General features: G+C 50.1%; 2 protein-coding genes across 6 annotated transcripts in view; both read left to right on the top strand.

Annotated features, from left to right (window-relative positions):
* Positions 1-18,009, top strand: part of LSS (lanosterol synthase) — a 36,413-nt gene extending 18,404 nt beyond the window's left edge. For 2 of the 5 annotated variants that reach the window (XM_032398782.1, XM_032398787.1), the window contains 5 exons: positions 513-578; positions 1,102-1,182; positions 1,749-1,919; positions 2,890-2,968; positions 3,456-5,686. In XM_032398782.1, coding sequence (XP_032254673.1) covers positions 513-578; positions 1,102-1,182; positions 1,749-1,919; positions 2,890-2,968; positions 3,456-3,587 — 529 coding nt within the window. In that variant the 3' untranslated portion in view covers positions 3,588-5,686. Of the gene's footprint in view, positions 1-512; positions 579-1,101; positions 1,183-1,748; positions 1,920-2,889; positions 2,969-3,455; positions 5,687-15,695; positions 16,548-17,872 lie in introns of those variants that run through there. The other 3 variants (XM_032398786.1, XM_032398785.1, XM_032398784.1) reach the window with 3 other exon arrangements.
* Positions 11,315-23,000, top strand: part of SPATC1L (spermatogenesis and centriole associated 1 like) — a 16,990-nt gene continuing 5,304 nt past the window's right edge. Inside the window, exons 1-3 of the mRNA XM_032398788.1 lie at positions 11,315-13,103; positions 13,986-13,995; positions 17,879-18,223. Of these exons, the coding sequence (XP_032254679.1) occupies positions 12,906-13,103; positions 13,986-13,995; positions 17,879-18,223 (553 nt within the window). The 5' untranslated portion in view covers positions 11,315-12,905. The remainder of the gene's footprint in view (positions 13,104-13,985; positions 13,996-17,878; positions 18,224-23,000) is intronic.

Below are 23,000 nucleotides of genomic sequence, written 5' to 3'. Positions count from 1 at the left end.
TTTGGAAACAAGTCCCAAGGGGGGGGGCTGTCATGGGGGCGGGTATCTGCAGGTGAGGCTCTTGGGGATCACCTCGGAGGCTGCCTTTGTACCTTCACTCCAGCCTTTTCAGAGAACCAGTTAGACGTAGGGTGGATCTCTCATCTTCTGTCTGATTTTTTATTTCTTTTTAAAATTTTTTAAATTTCTTTTTGTGTATTTCCTCAAGCTTGTGTTGCTGACGTGATTGTGGTGGAACAGATTGTCTGTAGCTGCTTCTAGTGTGGGCATGTCGCCGACTTCCACTTTCCTCCTGCACTGCTTTCTTCTCACCACGACTTTGCTTCTCCCTCCCGTGTCCTCTCATCCCTTTCTCTCTGACCTTTGTGTTTCTTCTCTCGACTGTTGGCTTCTTTTTACCTATTTTTTATGGGAAACCATGCTCGTTCGTCTGAGGCCGTAGGATGGGAGGAATCGGGGTAGGTGGATTGCTGTTTCCCCGCAGAGTTTGTTAGCATCCTCCTGTGTTCCAGGGAGACGCTCAAGCAGGGCCTGGAGTTCTGTCGGCAGAAGCAGCGGGCTGATGGCTCCTGGGAAGGGTAAGTGAGCTCCTGGTGTGCGGACGTGCCAGGGGTTGGGAGGGCTCTGCTCTCAGTGTGCTCCAGGGATGCTCACTTATGTCCTTGTGCTACACCAGAAGTCTCTGGGAGTGAGGCTGCCAGCAACAGAGTTCTGGTGGACCTTGTTCGGGTCTGAGTGCCTGGCCTCATCCCGGTGGTGCTTGCTCAGTTGTTGCTGAAGCAGTTTGGCCGAGTGTGTGGGTGGAAGGGCTCCGTGGCCTGGGGCCTGGTCCGTGTCTGTGATTACTCCTTCCTCTGGGTGTGGATCAGGGCTTACATCCTGTGAGGGCCAGGCCGGGCAGGTGTGTTTTGCTTAGCCTTAAAGCTTGAGGCACAAGTTGGTGGCTTGCCGAGGGCCATGTGGATGGTTTTCTTGAAAATAACGCCAGCTTCTCCGACCCCATGATGGAACCAGTTCTCACAAGTCTGGCAGAATTCCTGTTGTTTTCCACACCCTTCTGAAGAGACTGAAAGGCTGAGGTTCTCCTTTGTCTTCCTCCAGCTCCTGGGGGGTTTGCTTCACCTATGGCACCTGGTTTGGGCTAGAAGCTTTCGCCTGCATGGGGCAGACTTACCGCAGTGGGTGAGTGAGGGAACCTGCCCCTGGTGGGGTGGGGCTCTTCTCAGCAGGACGCTCTGCTGGGGGTGGGGTGTCTTTTCCTTTGATGTTGGATTTGGGGTGTATTTTGTATTTTTCTAATCAGTGAGATTCCTGGCTCATGAGCCGACAGTGGCCTAGTAAAGACACTGAGCTGAGACCTTGCCTCACTGCTCTGGGAAGCTTCCGGCTAGTAGCTTGTGTGTGGAGGAACCCTCTGGGCTCACCTGGCCACCACCCCCAGTGGGACCCCCTCTGGGCTGGGTTGAGAGAAGGGAGGTGGCCTCAGGTCTGAGCTGTCCCCAGCCACCTCACCCAGCTCTGCTTTGTCTGGGTGTTTCGGGTGGGGGGTGGTCCTGCCAGCGCAGTATCTGCAGCCACAGAGCTTTTCACTGTATCTGGGAGGAAGGTGTCCCTGTGCCCTTCACATGGTGGGTGGGCCTGGAGTGCACTGTACTCCTCCCCATACCCCCAGGGAGGCCTGGCCAGCGGGTGATCTGTCCTGGGGCCTCCCTGGAGTGGTAGTGTCTCCATCTTACTGGTCTCTGCAGGGCTGTGTGTGCGGCGGTCTCCCAGGCCTGCGACTTCCTGCTCTCCAGGCAGATGGTGGATGGAGGCTGGGGGGAGGAGTTCGAGTCCTGTGAGCAGCGGCGTTACGTGCAGAGTGCCACGTCCCAGATCCACAACACGTGCTGGGCCCTGATGGGGCTGATGGCTGTCAGGTGGGGGCTGTGGGACCCATCCCCGGGTAGTGGGTCGAGAAGAGGAAGGACACTGAGCCTCGAGCAGGCAGTTCGGGTGGGGTGTGGGCAGCTGAGCTCTGAGCAGGGATGGGAGGAGGTAAAGTGTGCAGGGCAAGGGCGTAGGTCTTTCCAAACGCGGGCTTCCTCCACAGAGGCTCGCCTTTGAGAAGAAGACCACCCGAAGTGTCAGCAAGGGAGAGAGGAGGCCCGTATCCACAGGGTGCGGTGAGGCAGGTCCCTGCAGCTGCTCTCTTTGGGCCCTCCTGCCTCCACACGTGTGTACGGGCACACGCAGATGTGCACGGTATCCCGGTCTGTGCTGCCCTGTTGGCTTTGGGGTTGTTTGGGGAATCTTCCTAAAACCCCCCAAAGTGAGGCTACATCAGTGTGAACAGGAGCAGCGAGTGTGTGGGGGACCCCTAGGGCAGTGTGCCTCCCACCGCTCCTGACCCCACAGTCCTTGTGGTGTGTCAGCCCTTGGCACGATGAGTGAGGATTAGCACACGTGACTTCTGTGGCCCTTAGAGGATCCTGAAGGCCAGTGGGCCTGGGTAGTGGGCACGAGGATTCCCCTCCTCCTGTCCTGGCGTGAGCAGAAGAGCAGCGGCTGGTGGCCGGGGCCACTGGGGCAGGTCTGGAGCCGGCAGAGCCCTCACCCAGCCATGTTTGGGGGGCTGCCCACCCGGCCTGCTCACCTCCCCACATGCTGTCTTCTGTGTTTCTCAGGAATCTGGGTGTCTGGGATTTGGGGTAGAAAATGTGCAGTAGTGGCCTGTCGTGCCAGCTCTCCTAGCGGGCGTGTCAGGCGGGGCAGGTCCGGTCATCACACCGGATTTCACATCTGTGCACGCCTGGCTGCGTGAGGGTGAGGATGCAGCTTGGGCTTGCCCAGAGGCGCTCTCCTCCAGAGAGTGGTGGCAGATGTGTTCAGTGCCTCCTCTTTCCCCAGGCATCCCTGCGTAGAGGCCCTGGAGAGAGGAGTCAGGTGTCTGCTTCGGAAACAGCTCCCCACTGGCGACTGGCCCCAGGTATGCCCAGGAGGTCTGAGGAGCAAGGCTCCAGCCAACACTGACCTCGATTTGCATGATTGTTTTCACACACCTGTGGCATGCTGGTGAGCTTTGGGGATTTGAGATTCACAAACACCACAGTGAGAGCGTGTGTTGGAAGCAGGTCTATATTTGCAGATGAAGCCCTGGCTGGTGCTGGGTGCGGGGGTGGGGGTTCTGGGCACCCTCAGGCTCTGCCTGATGGCTCTGCCTCAGCAGGGAGTGCAGAAGCAGCCGTCACCTGTCCTGCAGGCATGGGGTCACAAGGTCACATAAGGCTGACCCCCTCCCTTGGAGGAGCTGGTGACTCAGGCTGGAGGCTTTGCTGCAGGGCAGGGGTCCAGAGCTAGGGTGGCAGCAGCAGGACTGTCCAGGAGCTGCCCAGCTGTCTGGCCAGGGTTTCCATTCAGGGAGCCCCTTAGCCACATGGTGGAGCCTTTGTGTTTATTTTCCTGTGTTCTTTCAGGAAAACATTGCTGGAGTCTTCAACAAGTCCTGTGCCATCAACTATACGAGCTACAGGAACGTCTTCCCCATCTGGGCCCTTGGCCGCTTCTCCCGCCTGTACCCAGAGAGTGCTCTCGCCGGCCACCCTTGAGGGCGCCTGGCAGGTGGGTAGGTGGTGGGCGCAGGTGTCAGGCAAGTTCCCGTTGGAGCAGCTCGGGTGAGCTGCAGGAGCCCTGCCCAGGGGCCCAGTGCCCGTCACCACCCACTTCTGCAGGGCGGGGCCAGGCCTGGGGCAGGGCTGGGGCTGGTAGCTTTAGATAGTTGATTTTCAGGATCGGTTTAGTTCTTAGACGAGCTGTGGCGCTCAGGTGAGGAAGGGAACAAGCTGAGCCGTGACCCTGGAGGAGGCGTGGCATGTTCTGCAGTACTGGGCGTGGCGCACGTCCTCGCTACGGGGCTGGGGGCGCTTTCTTGACCAATACCTGAGTTCTTGGGAGAGGGGGACCGTGCCTCATCTGTCTCCTGCCAGGTGCTTCCCAGGAGCCAGCTCAGCTGGGCTTGTCCCTGTGTCTTCTGTCTGTGGGGCTGAGGGATGTGACAGCTTTTCCGAACAGCCCAGAGGGAGGCTGGTTGTCCCTGTTCACCCAGGCACCCAGGGCTCAGGAAGGAACGGGGACCAGACCTGCCAAGTGTCTGTGCTGCTCAAAGGGGTGGCCGCCAGCCCTGCCCTACACCTCAGGCCCACCCATGCTGCGTCACGGTGCTGCCCGTTGTGGGCGCCAGCGTCCTTCTGTCCTGAGTTGATAGCCTCTGGTGTCCGGTGCTGACAGAGCACAGGCGGGAGGCTAAGCACGGTGAGGGATGAGGGCTCATGAGTGCTTAGCACTGTGGGGCACTGCCGTGTGCTGAGGGCAGCAGAGCAGTCGTGCAGCTGGCTGGGTGGCCTGACGTCCTGGTATGTGCTCTGAGCCCAAGTGAGGGCCAGATTTCCAAGGCAATGCCTCTTCGGTGCTAAACTTCTGAATTCCCTTCTGGCTCTAAATCTGTTTGGTTTGATGTGCGTGGATTTGGGGCTCAGGCTGAAAAAACCTGGGTTCTGGATTTGCCTTTGACCTTTGAGAACAAGTGGCTCACATGCTCAGGGCTTCCCCGGGAGTGTGGCTGTGAGAAGTCACCAGGAGCTTTGATGAGAATAAAAGCCAGGCCTGGTGCTGCCCCTAGGCCCTGGCCTGCTTGCCCACCCCAGTGCCCCGCCCACCTGCTGTTCTCTGTACCACTCCTGGCCTGGCAGCAGCCCCTGGCTGTGCTTCCTTGGCTGACCATCCTCCATCAGACAGCCAGATGTCTGAGGGCCCCCTGCTGCTGCCATTCTCTGCCCAGATCCCTGGAGGACCCTCACCGAGACTTTGCACCATGTGGCCTTGACCCTGCAGCTCTCGTGGCCTTGAGTGCTGTCCCTGACTCTGCCTGGGCTCGCCTGCTTTGGGCCTTGGTCTGAGCCGTTCCTCCACTGACCTCCTCTTGCCCCGAGGTGGTGCTTCTGCTCTGAGCCCTGCAGGCCTGGGCTGTGTGTGCGCACAGACGGCCTGCCAGCACCACTGGCTGCCATGCTGTGTGGCACGTAGTGGGTGTTCAGTGGACGTCTGCTGAGTGTCAGCACTTCTTCCCAGACAGTTTAAATGAGTGTTTATTTTGGCTGAAGGAACTGTTCGGATCTCTTTGAAATCTACTGGGTTTGCTCTTGCACTTCTTTTCTTGGCCCATGTTTTCCACTCACTGGGGCAGCAGGAACCCAGGTGGTGATTTACCACAGTCTGCTCCTCGAAATGGCCACTGCCCCTGGGAAACTCCCAGCCATGGCCGGATCACTGGACGGAACATAAGAAATGAAAATCTGCTTTTCTGCTGAAAATGTTGTCACTTCTGTGGCCAGCTACCTTAATAAACAGACATGTTTCCCTTAGGCTGAAGCACGTCACACTTGTGTTTGATCTCATATTGGGAATAGTCACAGATCTGGAGTTTTCTGAGACTGTCACTTGGGCACCATGTTGGACAGTGGGCCACCACCTCATCAGTTTCAGGGGATAAGAGTAACTGCTTCAAGATGAGCAGGTGTGTCTCCAGTTATTTGAGGGGAAATCATGTGCCTCAGCCTGATTAAAAATCAAGTTCTCATTAAGGAGTCGATCCCATTTACAATTGCACCCAAAACCATAAGATACCTAGGACTAAATCTAACCAAAGAGGCAAAGAATCTGTACTCAGAAAATTAAAGAATACTCATGAAAGAAATTGAGGAAGACACAAAGAAATGGAAAAACGTTCCATGCTCATGGATTGGAAGAACAAATATTGTGAAGATGTCAATGCTACCTAGAGCAATCTACACATTCAGTGCAATCCCCATCAAAATACCATCTACTTTTTTCAAAGAAATGGAACAAATAATCCTAAAATTTGTATGGAACCAGAAAAGACCCCGAATAGCCAGAGGAATGTTGAAAAAGAAAAGCAAAGCTGGCAGCATCACAATTCCGGACTTCCAGCTCTATTACAAAGCTGTCATCATCAAGACAGTTTGGGACTGGCACAAAAACAGACACATAGATCCATGGAACAGAATAGAGAACCCAGAAATGGACCCTCAGCTCTAGGGTCAACTAATCTTTGACAAAGCAGGAAAGAATGTCCAATGGAAAAAAGACAGTCTCTTCAACAAATGGTGTTGGGAAAATTGGACAGCCACATGCAGAAGAATGAAACTGGACCATTTTCTTATACCACACACAAAAATAGACTCCAAATGGTTGAAAGACCTAAATGTGAGAGGAATCCATCAAAACCCTAGAGGAGAACACAGGCAGCAACCTCTTCGACCTCAGCCGCAGCAACTTCTTCCTAGAAACATTGCCAAAGGCAAGGGAAGCAAGGGCAAAAGTGAACTATGGGGACTTCATCAAGATAAAAAGCTCTTGCACAGCAAAAGAAACAGTCAACAAAACCAAAAGACAACCGACAGAATGGGAGATTTTTGCAAATGACATTTCAGATAAAGGGCTAGTATCCAAAATCTATAAAGAACTTATCAAACCCAAGTTCTCAACCCAAGGAACAAACAATCCAATCAAGAAATGGGCAGAAGACACAGTTCTGCAAAGAGGACATGCAAATGGCCAACAGACACATGAAAAAGTGCCCAACATCACTTGGCGTCAGGGAAATACAAATCAGAACCTCGATGAGATACCACCTCACACCAGTCAGAATGGCTAAAATTAACAAGTCAGGAAACAACAGATTTTGGCGGGGATACAGAGAAAGGGAAACCCTCCTACGCTATTGGTGGGAATGCAAGCTGGTGCAGCCACTCTGGAAAACAGTATGGAGGTTCCTCAAAAAGTTGAAAATAGAGCTACCCTACCACCCAACAATTGCACTACTGGGTATTTACCCCAAAGATACAAATGTAGGGATCCGAAGGGGTACGTTCACCCTGATGTTTATAGCAGCAATGTCCACAATAGCCAAACTATGGAAAGAGCCCAGAAGTCCATCGACAGATGAATGGATAAAGAAGATGTGGTGTGTGTGTATACACACACACACACACACACATACACACACACACACGGAATATTATGCCGCCATCAGAAAGACCCGAAATCTTGCCATTTGCAACGACGTGGATGGAACAAGACAGAGGATCATAGGGGAAGGGAGGAAAAAATGAAGCAAGACGAAACCAGAGAGGGAGACAAACCATGAGAGACTCTTAATCTCAGGAAACAAACTGAGGGTTGGTGTAGTGGAGGGGGGTGGGAGGGATGGGGTGGCTGGGTGTTAGACATCGGGGAGGGTATGTGCTATGGTGACCACTGTGAATTGTGTGAGACTGATGAATCACAGACCTGTACCTCTGAAATAATACATTATATGTTGAAAAAAAAAATAGGGAAAAATGAAGGGGGGGAAATTGGAGGGGGAGACAAACCATGAGAGACTGTGGACTCTGAGAAACAAACTGAGGGTTCTAGAGGGGAGGGGGGTGGGGGATGGGTTAGCCCGGTGATGGGTATTAAAGAGGGCACGTTCTGCATGGAGCACTGGGTGTTTTACGCAAACAATGAATCGTGGATCACCACATCAAAAACTAATGATGTATGGTGACTAACATAAAAAAAAAAAAATCAAGTTCTCAACAAAACAGAAACATACTCATAAATATAGACCAAACTGGGGGATGCCAGAGGGGAGGGGGGGGGGGGACAAGGGAAATAGATGAAGGGGTTTAAGAGTACGAACTTCCAGTTATAAAATGTGTAATTCAGCGGTGAGAAGTATGGCGTAGGGAGCATAGCCAGTGATACCGCAGTCCCGTTGTGTGGTGACGGGGTTACTGCGCTGCGCGTGGGGAGCGCTAAGCAACATACCAAGTTGTCGAGTCACAGTACGGTACGCCTTGTGTCAGCTGTACTTCAGATCAAACAAAATCAGGTTCTTTCCTGGGCAAATCATTAAAGACGTCTGAATTCAAATTATTTTTTGGTATTGGGCACAGATTTTGAGTATTACGCTGGGAAGTTTTTGCTAGAACCATATTAAGATTTCTGTATTCACCATGATGCAAACTTCAGACCTTCCCTTTGAGGAATTCTCTACCTAGAAATCCTTAATTCACAGTGAAAATTCATCTCTGAGAAAGTACTTTTCCTTACTGGACAGAATCAGTATTGCTACATATATTTATGTTTTACTTAGGCAATAAAATATTTCAAAAATTAATGCTATCTCTTTTTGCTTTTTCATTCTTTTCTCAACTCTGCGGATAGTCTAATTATAGGTTAATTGGTCAGCTTGATTTATTTTCATTTCCATCTGCAATATAAATTTTTATTCATGATTCACTTTGCTTGAAAAAGGAATTAAGGGTAGAAACAGGAGGCAAAGGGGAGTCGGTGGGACCAGAGGTACATGCCGGGGTTGGATCCGTTTGCTGTTGTGGCCTCGGCTTTAGGCTCAGCTTTCTAGGAGGTGGCTGGAGCTTACACACAATAGCCCTGTGATCCCACTGGCTGTGGGTGGGTCACAGCACCTCCCTGTAAGGCGTCTGCTCGCAGCGGGATCCCATAATAGCTGCCCACACAGGTGGCAGTGGAAGGAGGTTAAGGATGCCACTCTGGAGATCACCAGGGCCACGGCCCCTCTGTGGTGTGTGACCTTCATGCCTGGCACTTTCACCTGGGATTTTGGGTGCTGTCTCAGAGACACTCCCCTAACCCCTTTCCTCACTCAGGAGGATGAGGGTGATAACTTCAGGTTTTCTTCAGTGAAAATAATTGAACCATTAGTTTGTTTTTTTTGTTGTTGTTGTTAAAGATTTTATTTATTTGACAGAGACACAGTGGGAGAGGGAACACAAGCAGGGGGAGTGGGAGAGAGAGAAGCAGGCTTCCTGCTGAGCAGGGAGCCTGATACCGGACTGAGTCCCAGGACCCCTGAATCATGACCTGAGCCGAAGGCAGACGCTTAACGACTGAGCCACCCAGGTGCCCTGAGCCATTAGTTTCTACACGATGACTACTGATAGGTGATTTCCAGCCTTTCTCCAGGGACAGTGATGGCCCTGGGGGCGTCTGAAGCCCATGCTTGAGACAAGTGGAGAAGAGCTAGCTTGCATGGCTTTAAAAGGCAGCCTCAGACACCTGCCCCACAGCCAGGCCTTCTGTGGGTGTGAGATGCGCTGGGCTTGACACCCTCTGTCTTTGATGCCCCTCTGGTTCTTGGGAGGGTAGAGGAGTGGGGGCTGCTCTTGGGCCATCCAGGAACAGGTGAGTGTTGAAACAGCCTATGGTGGCCAGAATACTTAAAAGACAAAACAAATGACCTATTGGGTGATCTTGAGTGGTCTAACATGCATATAATTGGAGTCCCACAAAATTGGGATGGAGGGAGGCAGAAAACCATCTGAGTAATGGCTGAGATTTTTCCAGATATGAAATATGTAAGCCCACAGACCTGTGAAGCTCAGCAGACACAGAAGAAGCACTGATTAGCTTTCAGAACTGTAAGAAAATAAATTTCTGTTGTTGAAGCCACTGTGTGTGCTCTTCTGTTATATAGCCCTAGAAGACTAACACACCAACCATTAAAGAAATTTTACTAACTGTAAAGGGCTAAGCACTCAAGTTAAAAGGCAGAGACTGTCACATTGAATGAAGACACGAGCCAGCTATGTTGTCCATGAGAAATTTTAAATGTAAAAATACAGACAGGATAAAAGTACAAGTTTAGAAAAATATATAACAAAAACAATCATAAGAAAACAAAAGTACTGTCTCAATATCAAAGTAGGTTTCAGGAAAAGGAACGGTACTAGAAATAGATTTAATAACAATAATGTGTATGCACCTAATAACAGCTTCAGAATATGGAAAAAAACGTGCAGCTGGAGAGGGAATTCGATAAATACACAAAGTGGGAGATTTCAACATTGTCTCAGCAACTGCAGACAAAATCTTGAGCCAGCTTGAAGTAACGGGCATTTATGGGACACTTCACCTCATTCTTTTCAAGAGCTTATGGACCATTTACTAAGCCCACATGCGGGGTCAGGAGATGAGTCTCGAGAAATTCAAAGGATTGAAGCCAGACTATTCTCTAACCACAATGGAATTAAATTAGAAATCAGTAGCTAAAAGAGATAGAAAATCCCAAATATTTGGAAATTGAACAATACACTTCTAAATAAACAATGGTCAAAAATGAAAGTACAAGGGAAATATTTCAAGCTAAACGAAAACAATGAGATAAGAGTTTATGGGATGTAGCTAAAGCAGTGCTTACAAAAATGGTTGCAGGCTTACATGTTAATGCTGTAAATCAGGTTTCAAACCAGTGATCTAAGTGTCCACCTTAAGAAACCTAAAACCAAAGTAGAAGGAAGGAAATAACCAGATAAAAGAGTACAAGTCAAATGCTGTAGGAGGCTTAACGGAGATCAGTAAAACCAGAAGTCGATGCTTTGAGAAAATTAACAAGCCTCTGGTCTGATCAAGAAAGAAAGAAAACCTACCACAGGCATAGAAAAGGTGCGTCGCCTCAGGTCCTGCAGACATAAGCCGGCTGTCCAGCCTGGTCACCAGCCTGCTGCCCTGGTGTGGTCAGCCTGAGTCCGCCATCCCGCCCCCTCTCTGCATCCGCCCGCTCCCACTGCCCCGCTTGCGGATCCTTACATCCAGCCGCACCCACCTGCCAACGCTGCTGCTCCGTGTTCGCACTCCGTTTCCTGCCGTGGCCGCGCATCCGTCTGCTCAGAGGCGTGAGACCACAGAGCTGGTACAAGGAGCGAATGTCCCGGGCTGCTCGCCAGCATGCCGCAGCACAGACGGACAAACGCCCTGAAAGACACAGTTGTCATCTAGGTGGTCGTGGAAAGAAGTGGGGAATTTAGATAGCCCTGTATCTGTTTTAGAAATTGAATTTGAAATTTAAAGCTTTTCCAGAAGAAAGCTCTAGGCTCAGATGGCTTCCCGGTGAATTTTATCAAAAAGTGAAGAGATCAGTAACAACCTAACACAAATACGCAGACATTAGAGGAGGAGGGACTACTTTGCAACTCCTTTTATAAGGTCAGCATGACCTTGATAGCAAAACCAGACCAGGACGGGGCGCCTGGGTGGCTCAGTTGGTTAAGCGACTGCCTTCGGCTCAGGTCATGATCCTGGAGTCCCTGGATCGAGTCCCGCATCGGGCTCCCTGCTCGGCGGGGAGTCTGCTTCTCCCTCTGACCTTCCCCCCTCTCATGTGCTCTCTCTCTCATTCTCTCTCTGTCAAATAAATAAATAAAATCTTTAAAAAAAAAAAAAAAAAAAACAAACCAGACCAGGACGTTACAGGAAAAGGACATTCAGATCCGTTTCCCTCACACACAGAAAATACTTAACACACTAGTATTAAGTTGAATCTAGCGATAAAAGGATGTTGCATCATGATCAGAAAACTGGCAGAGGGTGATGGGCCTGTGGCTGGAGGGGATACGGTGTCCAGAGGGTTTTCTAGGGGTAGTAGGAAGTGGCGTTTAAATGCCACGGGAGGGGCCAGTGTGGGGGGAGGCCTTGCTCTCCTCTGGGAGTCCTGGGAGCTCCTGCACACCCTTGCTCAGTGGGGGCTGTCCACATGCTGTCCTTGTCTGGTGTGAGAGGCTGTGGGTCCAGACACCGGGTCTTTCTCAGGTTGTATAAGGTACGTTTGGGACGTAGAAATCCTCTTTTCCGCAAAACCCGACTTTCTCTTCTTGAAGCGACCTTATGCTAACTTGGCAGTCTGGGGGAGATAATGGCTTTGTTCGGCCCGGAGCCCAGCCCCTGCACCGAGTGCCCTTGACGCCGCGTGGTGTCGGGGCTGAAGGGGACGGAGGACGTGCCTTCTCCTTGTTTGGACGATAGCCCATCCCAAGAGGGTCAGGAGATGACCCCTCTGTTGCTTCACGGCTGCCGAGAAGCTCGACCAAGAACTTTGGAGCCAGGAGACAGTGCTGAGTTCACTTACCCTCCTGAGTAGTTGGTTGGCAGAGCAGGTGTTGGGGTGGGCTCCGCGGTGGTCCCACTAACCGGGGCCCGAAATCCACACCCTGGCAGGACTCTGTGAGCACAGGTCTGCGTGTGATTGGTCCACACGGCCCTTGTGCCTGGTCAGGGGAGCCTTCAGTTAGGTCCGGTAACGGTCAGTGTTCCAGACACTCAGGGCTCACAGCCTTCTTTCCAAGGGACGTGTGGTCAGCAGGCGGCCTCCAACTGCCAGCCCCTCAGAGCCCGCCTGGAGTCCACAGGTCTGGGGGCTGTTGGGGGCACCCGAGCCCATCTCCCTCGGCCCCACTGCCCCTCCTTCCTTAAGTGTGCATCCCAGGGGTGCACCCTAATACCTGTCTGCACGCCAGACACCGGCCCAGGTTCTGGGGGACCCTGCCGATCCCACAGAGTGCGGAGCCACATGAGAACCATGGGAGGGCTGATGGCTCATGGGGAGGGATGCCACAAGTCACGCAGAGTGAAGGCAGAGTCCCCCTGAGGCCTGTGCACGCCACAGGGCGTGGATGGCCCGCCCTGCGCCTCAGCCCAGTGCTCTGGCTGTTCCTAGGGGGGGCTGGAGCATTCCCGTCTCGGGCTGAGCTGCCCTCCCCACGAGCCCCGTCCCCACTTCTCCCATCCGCTCCCTGTGTTCTGCTTGGCAGCCCCCTCGGCCGGAGGTGTCGCTCTGTGGGGCGCTGGCCCCGGAGCCAAGGTCTGCGGGTGGAGTGGGTGGTCCGGCGCCGACCGGCTCTTTAAGGGCGGGCGACATCACAAGGCTGCGGAAGGCCGGACAGCCGTGGAACTCCGGGGCCTTGGGCTGTTTCTCGAGCGCCTGCGGGCTCTGGATTTCCACCTCCATGGGGCCGCAGGCCCACACGTGAGCACCTGAAGACGTGGCCATGGCCGAGGGCAGCGAGCTGATGAACAGGCTCATGAGTGAGAACGCAGACCTGAAGAAGCAGGTGCGCCTCATGAAGGAGAACCAGATGCTGAAGCGTCTGCTCAGTGAGAGCTGCCAGGAGCGCTGTGGTCTCGGGAGCCGAGACCTCCTCTTCACCAAGGTGCCCACCTACCCTGAGGACTGCTCCCCTGGGAGTGCAGGTGAGGCCACGGGCCTGGGCAGCTGGGGCCAGCTGGCTGCGGGGCTCCCGGGAGCCGAGGGGAGGCCGCAGGGCGCAGGCAGGGCCCGGCCTGCTGACGCCGGTGCTCTCGGGCCCGCTGCCTTCCCTCAGGTCTGAGTAAATCAAGACCCAGTTCCCCATTCTGCTGTGTGTCCTCAGGTAAGGCCCTTCTCTCTGGGCCACTAAGTCCACACCTGGAAAACGGGGGGGGGTTAGCCCCCATAGCAGTGGCTGCCACCCACCAGCCCCCCGCATGGAGCTCATGGGTGCAAAGCCCTGTGAGCAAGCATGTCCCTGGGGTCCTTCATGGCACCTGGACTCCTTCAGCCTCAAGGGGGACCTTGAAGAGGGAGCTCAGGACAAGCAGAGGGCGGCGGTGGGGGGGTGGAGGGGGTTGGGGGGATGGCGGGAAGAGGACAATGACGCCCAGAGGGGCAGCTGGAGAAACCCCTAGTCCCTACCAGTCCTGAGCTCCCACCAGCTGCCAAGGCACATGCTTGTCACCAGAAACTTGCTGAGGAGGACTGGCCTCACAGGGCCTTGTCCCCTGTGTGACATCCCACAGCAGGGGGCCAGGGCTGCCTTTTTGGGCCACCGGGGATGCCCTTGTGCAGTGGCTGCCAAAGGCACTTGTCCCCAAGCCTTATTGGCTCTGTGACTCCTGCCAAGAGTCACAAACGCAGTGTGGCTCCATTGTCCTTTGTCTGGAGAATCGGGTCAGGCTGGGGCCTCCTCCAGGGGCTCAGAGCTACCCCTGCGTCCGCAGTGGCAGGAGCCCTGGGGCCTTCCCCCCTCCCCATCCCTCCGGCACCTCGTCGGGAGAGGTGCAGACTCTCACTCAAGCCAGGCTGCTCCTAGGGGGGCCCTGGTCGGGGCCCAAGTCAGGGTGGCGTCTCTGGGGTGGCAGCCGGCACCCCTGTGTGTCACCCCCAGCAAGCCCAGACTTTGCAGGACACCAGGCTTAGCAGGAGCTCCAGCCCCTGGCCAGCCTAAGGCCGCCAAGCCTTGCACAGAGAGGCCTGGAGCCCCTGCTGCAGGGTGTGGGCCAGGGTCAGCGAGGCCCCGGCCATCCTCGGGGAGGGGCCAGCTCCACTGTGGTCAGGGCCACCGCTGTGCCCGGGGCTCTGGGACCCTGCCTGCAGGCCTGGCCCTGGCCCTCAGCCTTCTTTGGGGACTGAAGTTTGGAACTACTCTTGCACAGTGGCAGGAGTTTGTGAACCAAAGGGAGCTCCCCCTGCAACAGCTCACGTTTCTCACAGTCCCTTAGCGTCTGCCTTCAAAGCAGGATGTGCTTTAAGACCCGTTTTCTTTGTTCAACAACACGTACTCATGGCAAACTTACAAATACCCCAGGAGGATGTAACGTACCAGGCCGGGCCCCAGCTCCTGGCCCCATTCCCAAAGTCAGCCACTGTCAACGTTTTCCCGGGTCTCCCTCTGAAATGTGTGGTGGATATGTTCATGTGCCCGTCCCAGGGGGTCGTCTGGCTTTCCCTAAGCGGGGTTGAGCTGTTGTGCACGTTGATGGCCCCCACCGTTCCCCACCACGGCAGCCAGGGCAGGGCAGACCTGCCGCAGGGGTCACGGCGGGAAACCCCTGGGTCAAGGGCCGGGTGCTGTTGAACTGTTGAGATAGAAGCTGCTGGACGCGCTCCGCCAGGCTGTGGCCTCGGACCCTGCCGGCCCCGGCACCTTCGCAACCCCAGGGCCACACACAGCCGCGCTCCGGGGGAGGGTCCCGGGCTGCTAAGTTTCTCAGTGCGTTCTGTTCTGCGTCTACAACCACACTGTGTGCCAAGGACCATTTTAAACGAGATCGACAGTGTGTGTGTACTTGTTAATTTTGCCTTTGTCTTTGCCCTTGGAACTCTCAGAACCCTGGCATCGGCAGCCAGCGGGTGGGCCTGGGGGCGGGGGGCACGCAGGCTGGGCACTGGGAGGACCCTTCTAGTCCTTTCTAAAGAACAAGAAAAATCGAGAACGAGCTTGTCGTGTTCAGTTTCCGTGACCCCGGTCCAGCCGGGATGGGGTGCCCTCGGCTGGGGCCCTCGGCCTGCTCCACCCAGAGGCCTTGCGGCCCTGGGCTCCGGCCGGCTGCCCTGGCGTCTGCTGGGATGGGGCTTCGCTCAGGATCTCGGGACTCGGTTCCTATGTGAGTTCCGGTTTTGGTTTTCCGTCTGTGGGTTTTCTGTGTGGGGATTTGACATCAGAGTTGTGACCGGTTTATAACCTCGATCAAGCATCTTTTCATTTTTTTCAGTGTTCCAACCTTGTTCATGTGGCATAGGGATTAAGAATCATTTGGAATCTGAAAGAACTTGCTGTCACCCCGGCAGGCCCGTGCCCTCAGAGCATAATGGTTTTGTAACTTCTAGATTTTTCTTCTTTGCTTATTGGTCCATTTAGATTTTCTGCTTCTTACTGAGTCATTTAAAAACACCTTTCCGCAAGAGCTCTCCCATGACTGCGATCTTGGTGACGGGGCGGCAGCTCTCACCTCTTCCTGGTCTTTCTGATGTTGCTTTTCTCATTCCCAGTTTCATCTCCCCATGTTTTCTGTTTCCCCAGAGTCACTGTCTGCAGCTTTGCGGTCTTGTTGACGTGTCGTGGAGCTGCTTCCAGGGTATTCCTGCTGTCATTTCCGCTGTTTCTAGATTTGCTGTTTCTTAGGAGCTCCTCTTCATGTCTTGATCTGAATGCTTAATTTTTTGATGATTTTTAAAAAGTAATTAAGGCATTTAAATCACTAATTTCAATCCAAATACAGTTTTAAATGTACTGATGTACATTTGTGTTCTGATTTAAATGTACATAGTGTTCTGATTTTCATTATTTCTCAATAATCATTTTTTCATTTCTTCCTTGATGTGATCATTATTTGGGGGAATGCTTTTACTTCTGAGGAATGGAATTTTGTGCCAATGCTTGTTATTCATGTATAGTTTCATTAAAGTGTAGCCTGCAAATGTACCTACTTTTTGGACTTGACTGAAGGTTAAACATTTTTGTTTTTTTAATGTTATCACAACTCTACTGAAGGCTTGTGAGTAACAGAAGGGAATCACAACTCACTAAATAGGAACAAGACAAAGCCCAAACCCGGCTGAGCACAACAGAAGTCCCTCTAGCACAGGCCCTTGCCCTCTGTGGGGAGGCCGCCTGCCCTCAGGAGGTCTGAGCCCCGAGCCCTGGGGCAGCCAGAGGTGCTCTCGTGTCGCATTCTTGGTGAGCTCTGGAAGGGTGCTCCGTGGGCCGTTTCTGGGCTGGTCAGGACACTGTGAGGCCCCTCAGCAGGCCCACGGGAATGGCCGTTTTGGCCAAGTGGGCAGACAGGAGGCAAGACACATCCTGATGGCTGTTCTTTTTTTGAACATTTTTTTTCCTAGGAAAACATTGCTGGAGGTAGATTTGTTGGTTCCCAAGGAGGTATATTTTAGGATATAATTTTTCATTTTTTTTAAAGTTTTATTTATTTAAGTAATCTCTACCCCAACAACCCTGAGATCAAGAGTTGCATGCTCCTCCAACCGAGCCAGCCAGGCGCCCCTATAATTTTTCATTATAACTCTTAAAAAACACTATTTTTCAAGCATATATTTGCCTTATTGCTAAGAGAACAAGTTTGTCCTATGGGAACAGAAAAGGATTATTTTAAATCACAAAAAGAATAAGTTAAAGTTGATTACATTGTAATTTGAAAAATTCTGCATGACAAGTCACTATAAAAGAGATTAAAATATAGGCAAGGCACCCAATGGAAGAAGACATTTACAACACTTTTCATCAACAAGGAATTAGTATGCAGGAGACAAAAAGAACTGCTACAAATAATTTTCAAGACTACTCACCTCCCCCCGCCCCCCATGCTCTCCCCAAAAATCCTAAAACGAGCAGAGAAAAGGCAAAGATAAATCACCTAAAGAAAACCTGAGGGGCTAATAAGCAGATATGACAGGATGTTCAGTGTCCCTGGGGATTAGGGAAAAGCCATGTGATGTCATCAGCCTGGCCTGTGCTTACCTAGGACCGGGGCAGCTGCTGGAATGTTCTGCATTCTACCAATGTGGATCAAGAGAAAGTTCGACAGGCACACACCTGAGCCCGGTGCAGGTGGTGGAGGTGCTCACTGTGGGCAGGAGGCACGTTGTGGTGCTCACTGTGGGCAGGAGGCACGTTATGGTGCTCACTGTGGGCAGGAGGCACGTTGTGGGATGCTGATTATAGCCTTGCTTTTTCAAGGAAACCAGGAATTATCCTCATGTCTATCAGCAGAGCAACGGATATGGAAATTGCTCTGTGTGTGTGTGTGTGTGTGTGTGTGTATCACACATGTGGCATGAAACGGTTAAATGTATCAGGTAAGACTCAACATGGATAAATTCCCAAAAAAGATAACACTGCAGAAAAAGGTATGTGGCAGAATAAAACATGTATAGGATGATACCATTTATGTAAAAATTTACAAGCATATACAAGTCCCTTGGTACTGTGTGTGGGGGCATGGGCGGGTAGGAAGCGCATGGAGGCGTGCACGCTTGCCTTGCTCATGAACGTGAGGCTGGTGGCGTCCTTGGATGGGGTGGGCACCCACAGTGCCATTTTCTGTAGAGGGAGGAGGAAGGCTCTGAAGCACAGGGTGGGGTATCACAGCCTGAGGCTGGGCATGCAGATGTTCTTCAGTAATCTCTCCCTCCTTAGGGATGTTTCAGGAACACAGCCTGACTTCCCCTCCCTCCCCATCCCAGTTGCAGACTTTGGAAGGTTCTCCAGTGCCCCCGATGCACCCTCTCAGCTGCAGACGTCCTCCCTGGAGGACCTGCTGTGCTCGCACGCCCCCATCTCCAGTGAGGACGACGCCTCCCCTGGCTGTGCAACCTCCACCCAGGTGCCCTTCAAGGCTTTCCTCAGTCCCCTCGAGCTGCCTGTACCCCGAGGCACTGACAGGAAGCTGTCCCCACTCCTGAGCCCTTTGCAGGACCCGCTGGTGGACAAGACCCTGCTGGAGCCCAGGGAGATGGTCCGGCCCAAGAAAGTGTGCTTCTCGGAGAGCAGCCTGCCCTCTGGGGACAGGACCAGGAGGAGCTACTACCTTAACGGTATGGCCCAGCGGGCGTGGGCACCAGGGTGGGCACCGGGGTGTGGTGGCGGGCAGCCGGGGAGGGTGGCCTGGTGGCCAGCTGGCCAAAGCGTCTCCATTTTCCAGCAGAGGGAAGAGAGTGTGGCTGGGAGGCCAGGGTCTGGGGCTCTTCTGTTAAAATTTTTTGCCTATTAAAAAAAATTGAGTTGCTTATCTTCTTATGATCCAGTTGTCAGAGTTCTTCATATATTCTACACACAAGTCCTTTTCTGGGCAAATGTTTTATAAATGTGGTCCCCCAATCTGTGGCTTTTCCATTTGCATAAGTGTTCTTTAAAGAGCAAAACTGTTTCATTTGATGAAGTCCGGTTTATTGATTTTTTTTCTTTTATGTAGTTCATGCTTTTTGTGTGCGACTTAAGAAATCTTTGTCACACTGAAGGTCACAAAGATTCTCTCCTGTGTGTTCTTCTAGAAGTTTTATGGGTTTAGGTTTTACATTTAGGTCTCTGATCAATTTCAAGTCAGTTTTTGTACATGGTATGAGATTCACATTAGATGGCTACTTCTTCCAGAATCAGTGTTCAGAAAGATTATTTTTTCTCCATTGAATTGCCTTGACACTTTTATCCATATATGTATAAGTGTATTTCTGGATCCTCCATACTATTCTATTTATCTGTCTGTGTTGATTCCAATGCACAGTGTCTCGATTACTGTAGCTTTAAAGTAAGACTGTTAATCAGGTGGTATACGTTCTTCAACTTTGCTCTCCTTTTTCAAAGTTGTTCTGGCTATTGTAGGTCCTTTGCATTTCCATATGAATTTTAGAATCAACTTGTCTGTTTTATTTTATTTTATTTTATTTTATTTTTTTGACAGAGAGAGACACAGCAAGAGAGGGAACATAAGCAGGAGGAGTGGGAGAGGGAGAAGCAGGCTTCCCATTGAGCTGGGAGCCCTATGCGGGGCTCGATCCCAGGACCCAGGGATCATGACCTGAGCCGAAGGCAGACGCTTAACGACTGAGCCAATCAGGCGCCCCTGTCTTTTTTTTTTTTTTTTTTTAAGATTTATTTATTTATTTTAGAGGCGGGGAGGGGCAGAGTGAGAGGGAGAGAGAAACCCAAGCAGACACCCCACTGAGCACAGAGCCAAATGTGGGGCTTGATCCCAACACCCTGAGATCAGACCTGAGCCAAAATCAGGAGTTGGACACCCAACTGACTGAGCCACCCAAGTGCCCCTCAACTTGTCTGTTTTTATAAAAATCTTGCTAGGAGTTTGGGATTGCCCTGCATGTACAGATTGATTAGGTTAATTTTCAGGGAAATGACACTTTTAACAATATTGAACCTTTAGATCCATGAATACTGTATATCTCTCTGTTTATGTAGTTGTTTAAAAATTTCAACAATGTTTCTAGTTTTCTAAGTTTAGATCTTGCACATTTTTGTTAAATTGACCCCTTAGTATTTTCACTTTTGATGCTATAGGAAATACTATTGCCTTTATCATTATCAATTTCTGATTGTTCTTTTCTAGTATATAGTAGCACAATTGATTTTTGTATATTTATTTCTGTGATGGTTAATCTTATTTGTCAACTTGACTGGGCCATGAAGTACCCAGATATTTAGTCAGACATTCTGGGTGTTTCTGGGAAAGCGTTTTGGGTGAGTTTAACATTTAAATCAATAGACTGAATAAGCACTTTGCCCCCCCCCCCGCCGCCCAGTGTGGGTGGGCCTCATCTAATCAGTTGAAGGCCTGCATAGGACAAAATTATCCTCCTCTACCCTGAGGAGGATAGAATTCCTCCTGTCTGACTGTCTTTGGACTTGACCTGAAACATCACTTCTTTTTTTTTTTTTTTTTTATTATGTTATGTTAGTCACCATACAATACATCATTGGTTTTTGATGTGGTGATCCATGATCCATTGTTTTCGTATAACACCCAGTGCTCCATGCAGAACGTGCCCTCCTTAATGCCCATCACCGGGCTAACCCATCCCCCCACCTCCCTCCCCTCTAAAACCCTCAGTTTGTTTCTCAGAGTCCATAGTCTCTCATGGTTCATCTCTCCCTCCGATTTCCCCCCCTTCATTTTTCCCTTCCTTCTCCTAACATCCTCCATGCTATTCTATCCTTATGTTCCACATATAAGTGAAACCATATGATAATTGACTCTCTCTGCTTGACTTATTTCACTTAGCATAATCTCCTCCAGTCCCATCCATGTTGATGTAAAAGTTGGGTATTCATCTTTTCTGATGGCTGAGTAATATTCCATTGTATATATGGACCACATCCTCTTTATCAATTCATCTGTTGAAGGGCATCTCGGCTCTTTCCACAGTTTGGCTATTGCGGACATTGCTGCTGTGAACATTGGGGTGCATATGGCCCTTCTTTTCACTACATCTGTGTCTTTGGGGTAAATACCCAGTAGTGCAATTGCTGGGTCATAGGGTAGCTCTATTTTTAAATTTTTGAGGAACCTCCACACTGTTTTCCAAAGTGGCTGTACCAACTTGCATTCCCAGCAACAGTGTAAGAGGGTTCCCCTTTCTCCACAACCTCTCCAACATTTGTTGTTTCTAGCCCTGTCCATTTTTGCCATTCTAACTGGTGTAAGGTGGTATCTTAGTGTGGTTTTGATTTGGATTTCCCTGATGGCTAATGATGATGAACATTTTTTCATGTGTCTGTTAGCCATTTGTATGTCTTCTTCAGAGAAGTGTCTTTTCATATCTTCTGCCCACTTTTTGACTTGATTATTTGTTTTTTGGGTGTTGAGTTTGAGAAGTTCTTTATAGATCTTGGATACCAGCCCTTTATCTGTAGTGTCATTTGCAAATATCTTCTCCCATTCTGTGGGTTGCCTCTTTGTTTTGTTGACTGTTTCCTTTGCTGTGCAGAAGCTTTTTATCTTGATGAAGTCCCAAAAGTTCATTTTTGCTTTTGTCTCACTAGCTTTTGGAGATGTATCTTGAAAGAAGTTGCTGTGGGCGATGTCAAAGAGGTTACTGCCTATGTTCTCTTCTAGGATTTTGATGGATTCCTGTCTCACATTGAGGTCTTTCATCCCCTTTGAGTTTATCTTTGTGAATGGTGTTAGAGAATGGTCGAGTTTCATTCTTCTGCATGTGGCTCTCCAATTTGCCCAGCACCATTTATTGAAGAGACTGTCTTTTTTCCATTGCATGTTTTTTCCTGCTTTGTCAAAGATTATTTGACCAATGAGTTGAGGGTCCATATCTGGGTTCTCTATTCTGTTCCATTGATCTATATGTCTGTTTTTGTGCCAGTACCATGCTGTCTTGTTGATCACAGCTTTGTAATATAGCTTGAAATCGGGCAACGTGATGCCCCCAGCTTTGTTTTTCTTTTTCAACATTTCCTTGGGGATTCGGGGTCTTTTCTGATTCCATACAAATTTTAGGATTGTTTGTGAAACATCACTTCTTCTTGAGTCTCAAGCCTGCAGTACTCTGGACTGAAATCATACCATTGGTTCTCTTGGTTCTCAGACCTTCAAAGTTAGGCTAGAGCAATATTTTCAGTCCCTCCAGGTCTCTACTTGCTGACTCACCTTGCAGATCTTGAGACTGGTTAGTCTCGGTAATCACGTGAGCTGATTCCTTACCCCCCACCCCCAACACACACACACACACACACACACACACACCCCATATTGGTTCTGTTTCTATTTCTCTGGAGAACCCTGACAAAACACGACTTTGTATCTTGCAACCTTACTGAACTCATTTACTTGTTACAGTAGCTTTTTGTGGATTCCTTAGGATATATGATTGTGTCATTTGTGAATAAAGACAAGTTTATTTTTTCATTTCTAGTTTGTATTCCTTTTATTTATTTTTTCTTGTCTTATTGCATTGGCTAGAATTTCTAGCACATGTTGAATAGAAATGGTGACAGTGGACATTTTTGTCTTTTCCTAATTTAGGAGGAAAGTATTCAGTCTGTCACTGTTGGGTATTATGTTAGCTCAGGTCTTTGTAGGTGCCCTTTATCAGGTTGAGGAAGCTCCCTTTAATACCTAGTTTTCTAAGAGTTATAATGAATGGATATTGGATTTTGTCAAGTGCTTTTTCTGCATCTATTAGGATGAGCATTTCGTTTTTATTTGTAGTCTATTTCTGCTAATATGGTTAATTACATTGATTTTTTAAAAAGGATTTTCTTATTTTTAAGTAATCTCTACACCAAATGTGGAGCTTGAACTCACAACCCTGAGGTCAAGAGTCACATGCTCTACTGACTGAGCCAGCCAGGCACACTGCATTGATTGATTTTTGAATTATAAACCAACCTTGCATTCCTGAGATAAACCTCACTTGGTCATCATGTATTATACTTTTTTGTATTGTTGGATTTAATTTTCTAAACTTTTGTTGAGAATTTTTACTGTCTGTGAAGGATATTGGGCTATAGTTTTTTTAAATGTCATTTTCTGGTTTTGGTACCAGGTTAATGTTGACTTCAGTGAATGAGGTGGAAAGTGCTCCATCCTTTTTAATTATCTACAAGAGTTTTTACAGTATTGGTATTATTTACTCTTTAGACATTTGGTAAAACTCACCACTGAAACCACCTGAGCCTTTAATTTTCTTTGTAGGAATGTTTCCCCTGCTGAAAATTCAATTTCCTTAGTTGATACATGGCTATTCAAATTATCTATTTCTTCTTGAGGGAGCTTTGGCCTTCACTCTCAATAGTGAACTTTTGTGTTTTTTTTTTTTTTTTTTTTAAAGATTTTATTTATTTATT

The sequence above is a fragment of the Phoca vitulina genome, unplaced genomic scaffold, assembly GCF_004348235.1.
Source record: "Phoca vitulina isolate PV1807 unplaced genomic scaffold, GSC_HSeal_1.0 scaffold120, whole genome shotgun sequence".
In the NCBI taxonomy this organism is placed as follows: Eukaryota; Metazoa; Chordata; class Mammalia; order Carnivora; family Phocidae; genus Phoca; species Phoca vitulina.
Note: the sequence above shows the minus strand (reverse complement) of the source record. Positions and strands in the feature narration are given on the sequence as shown.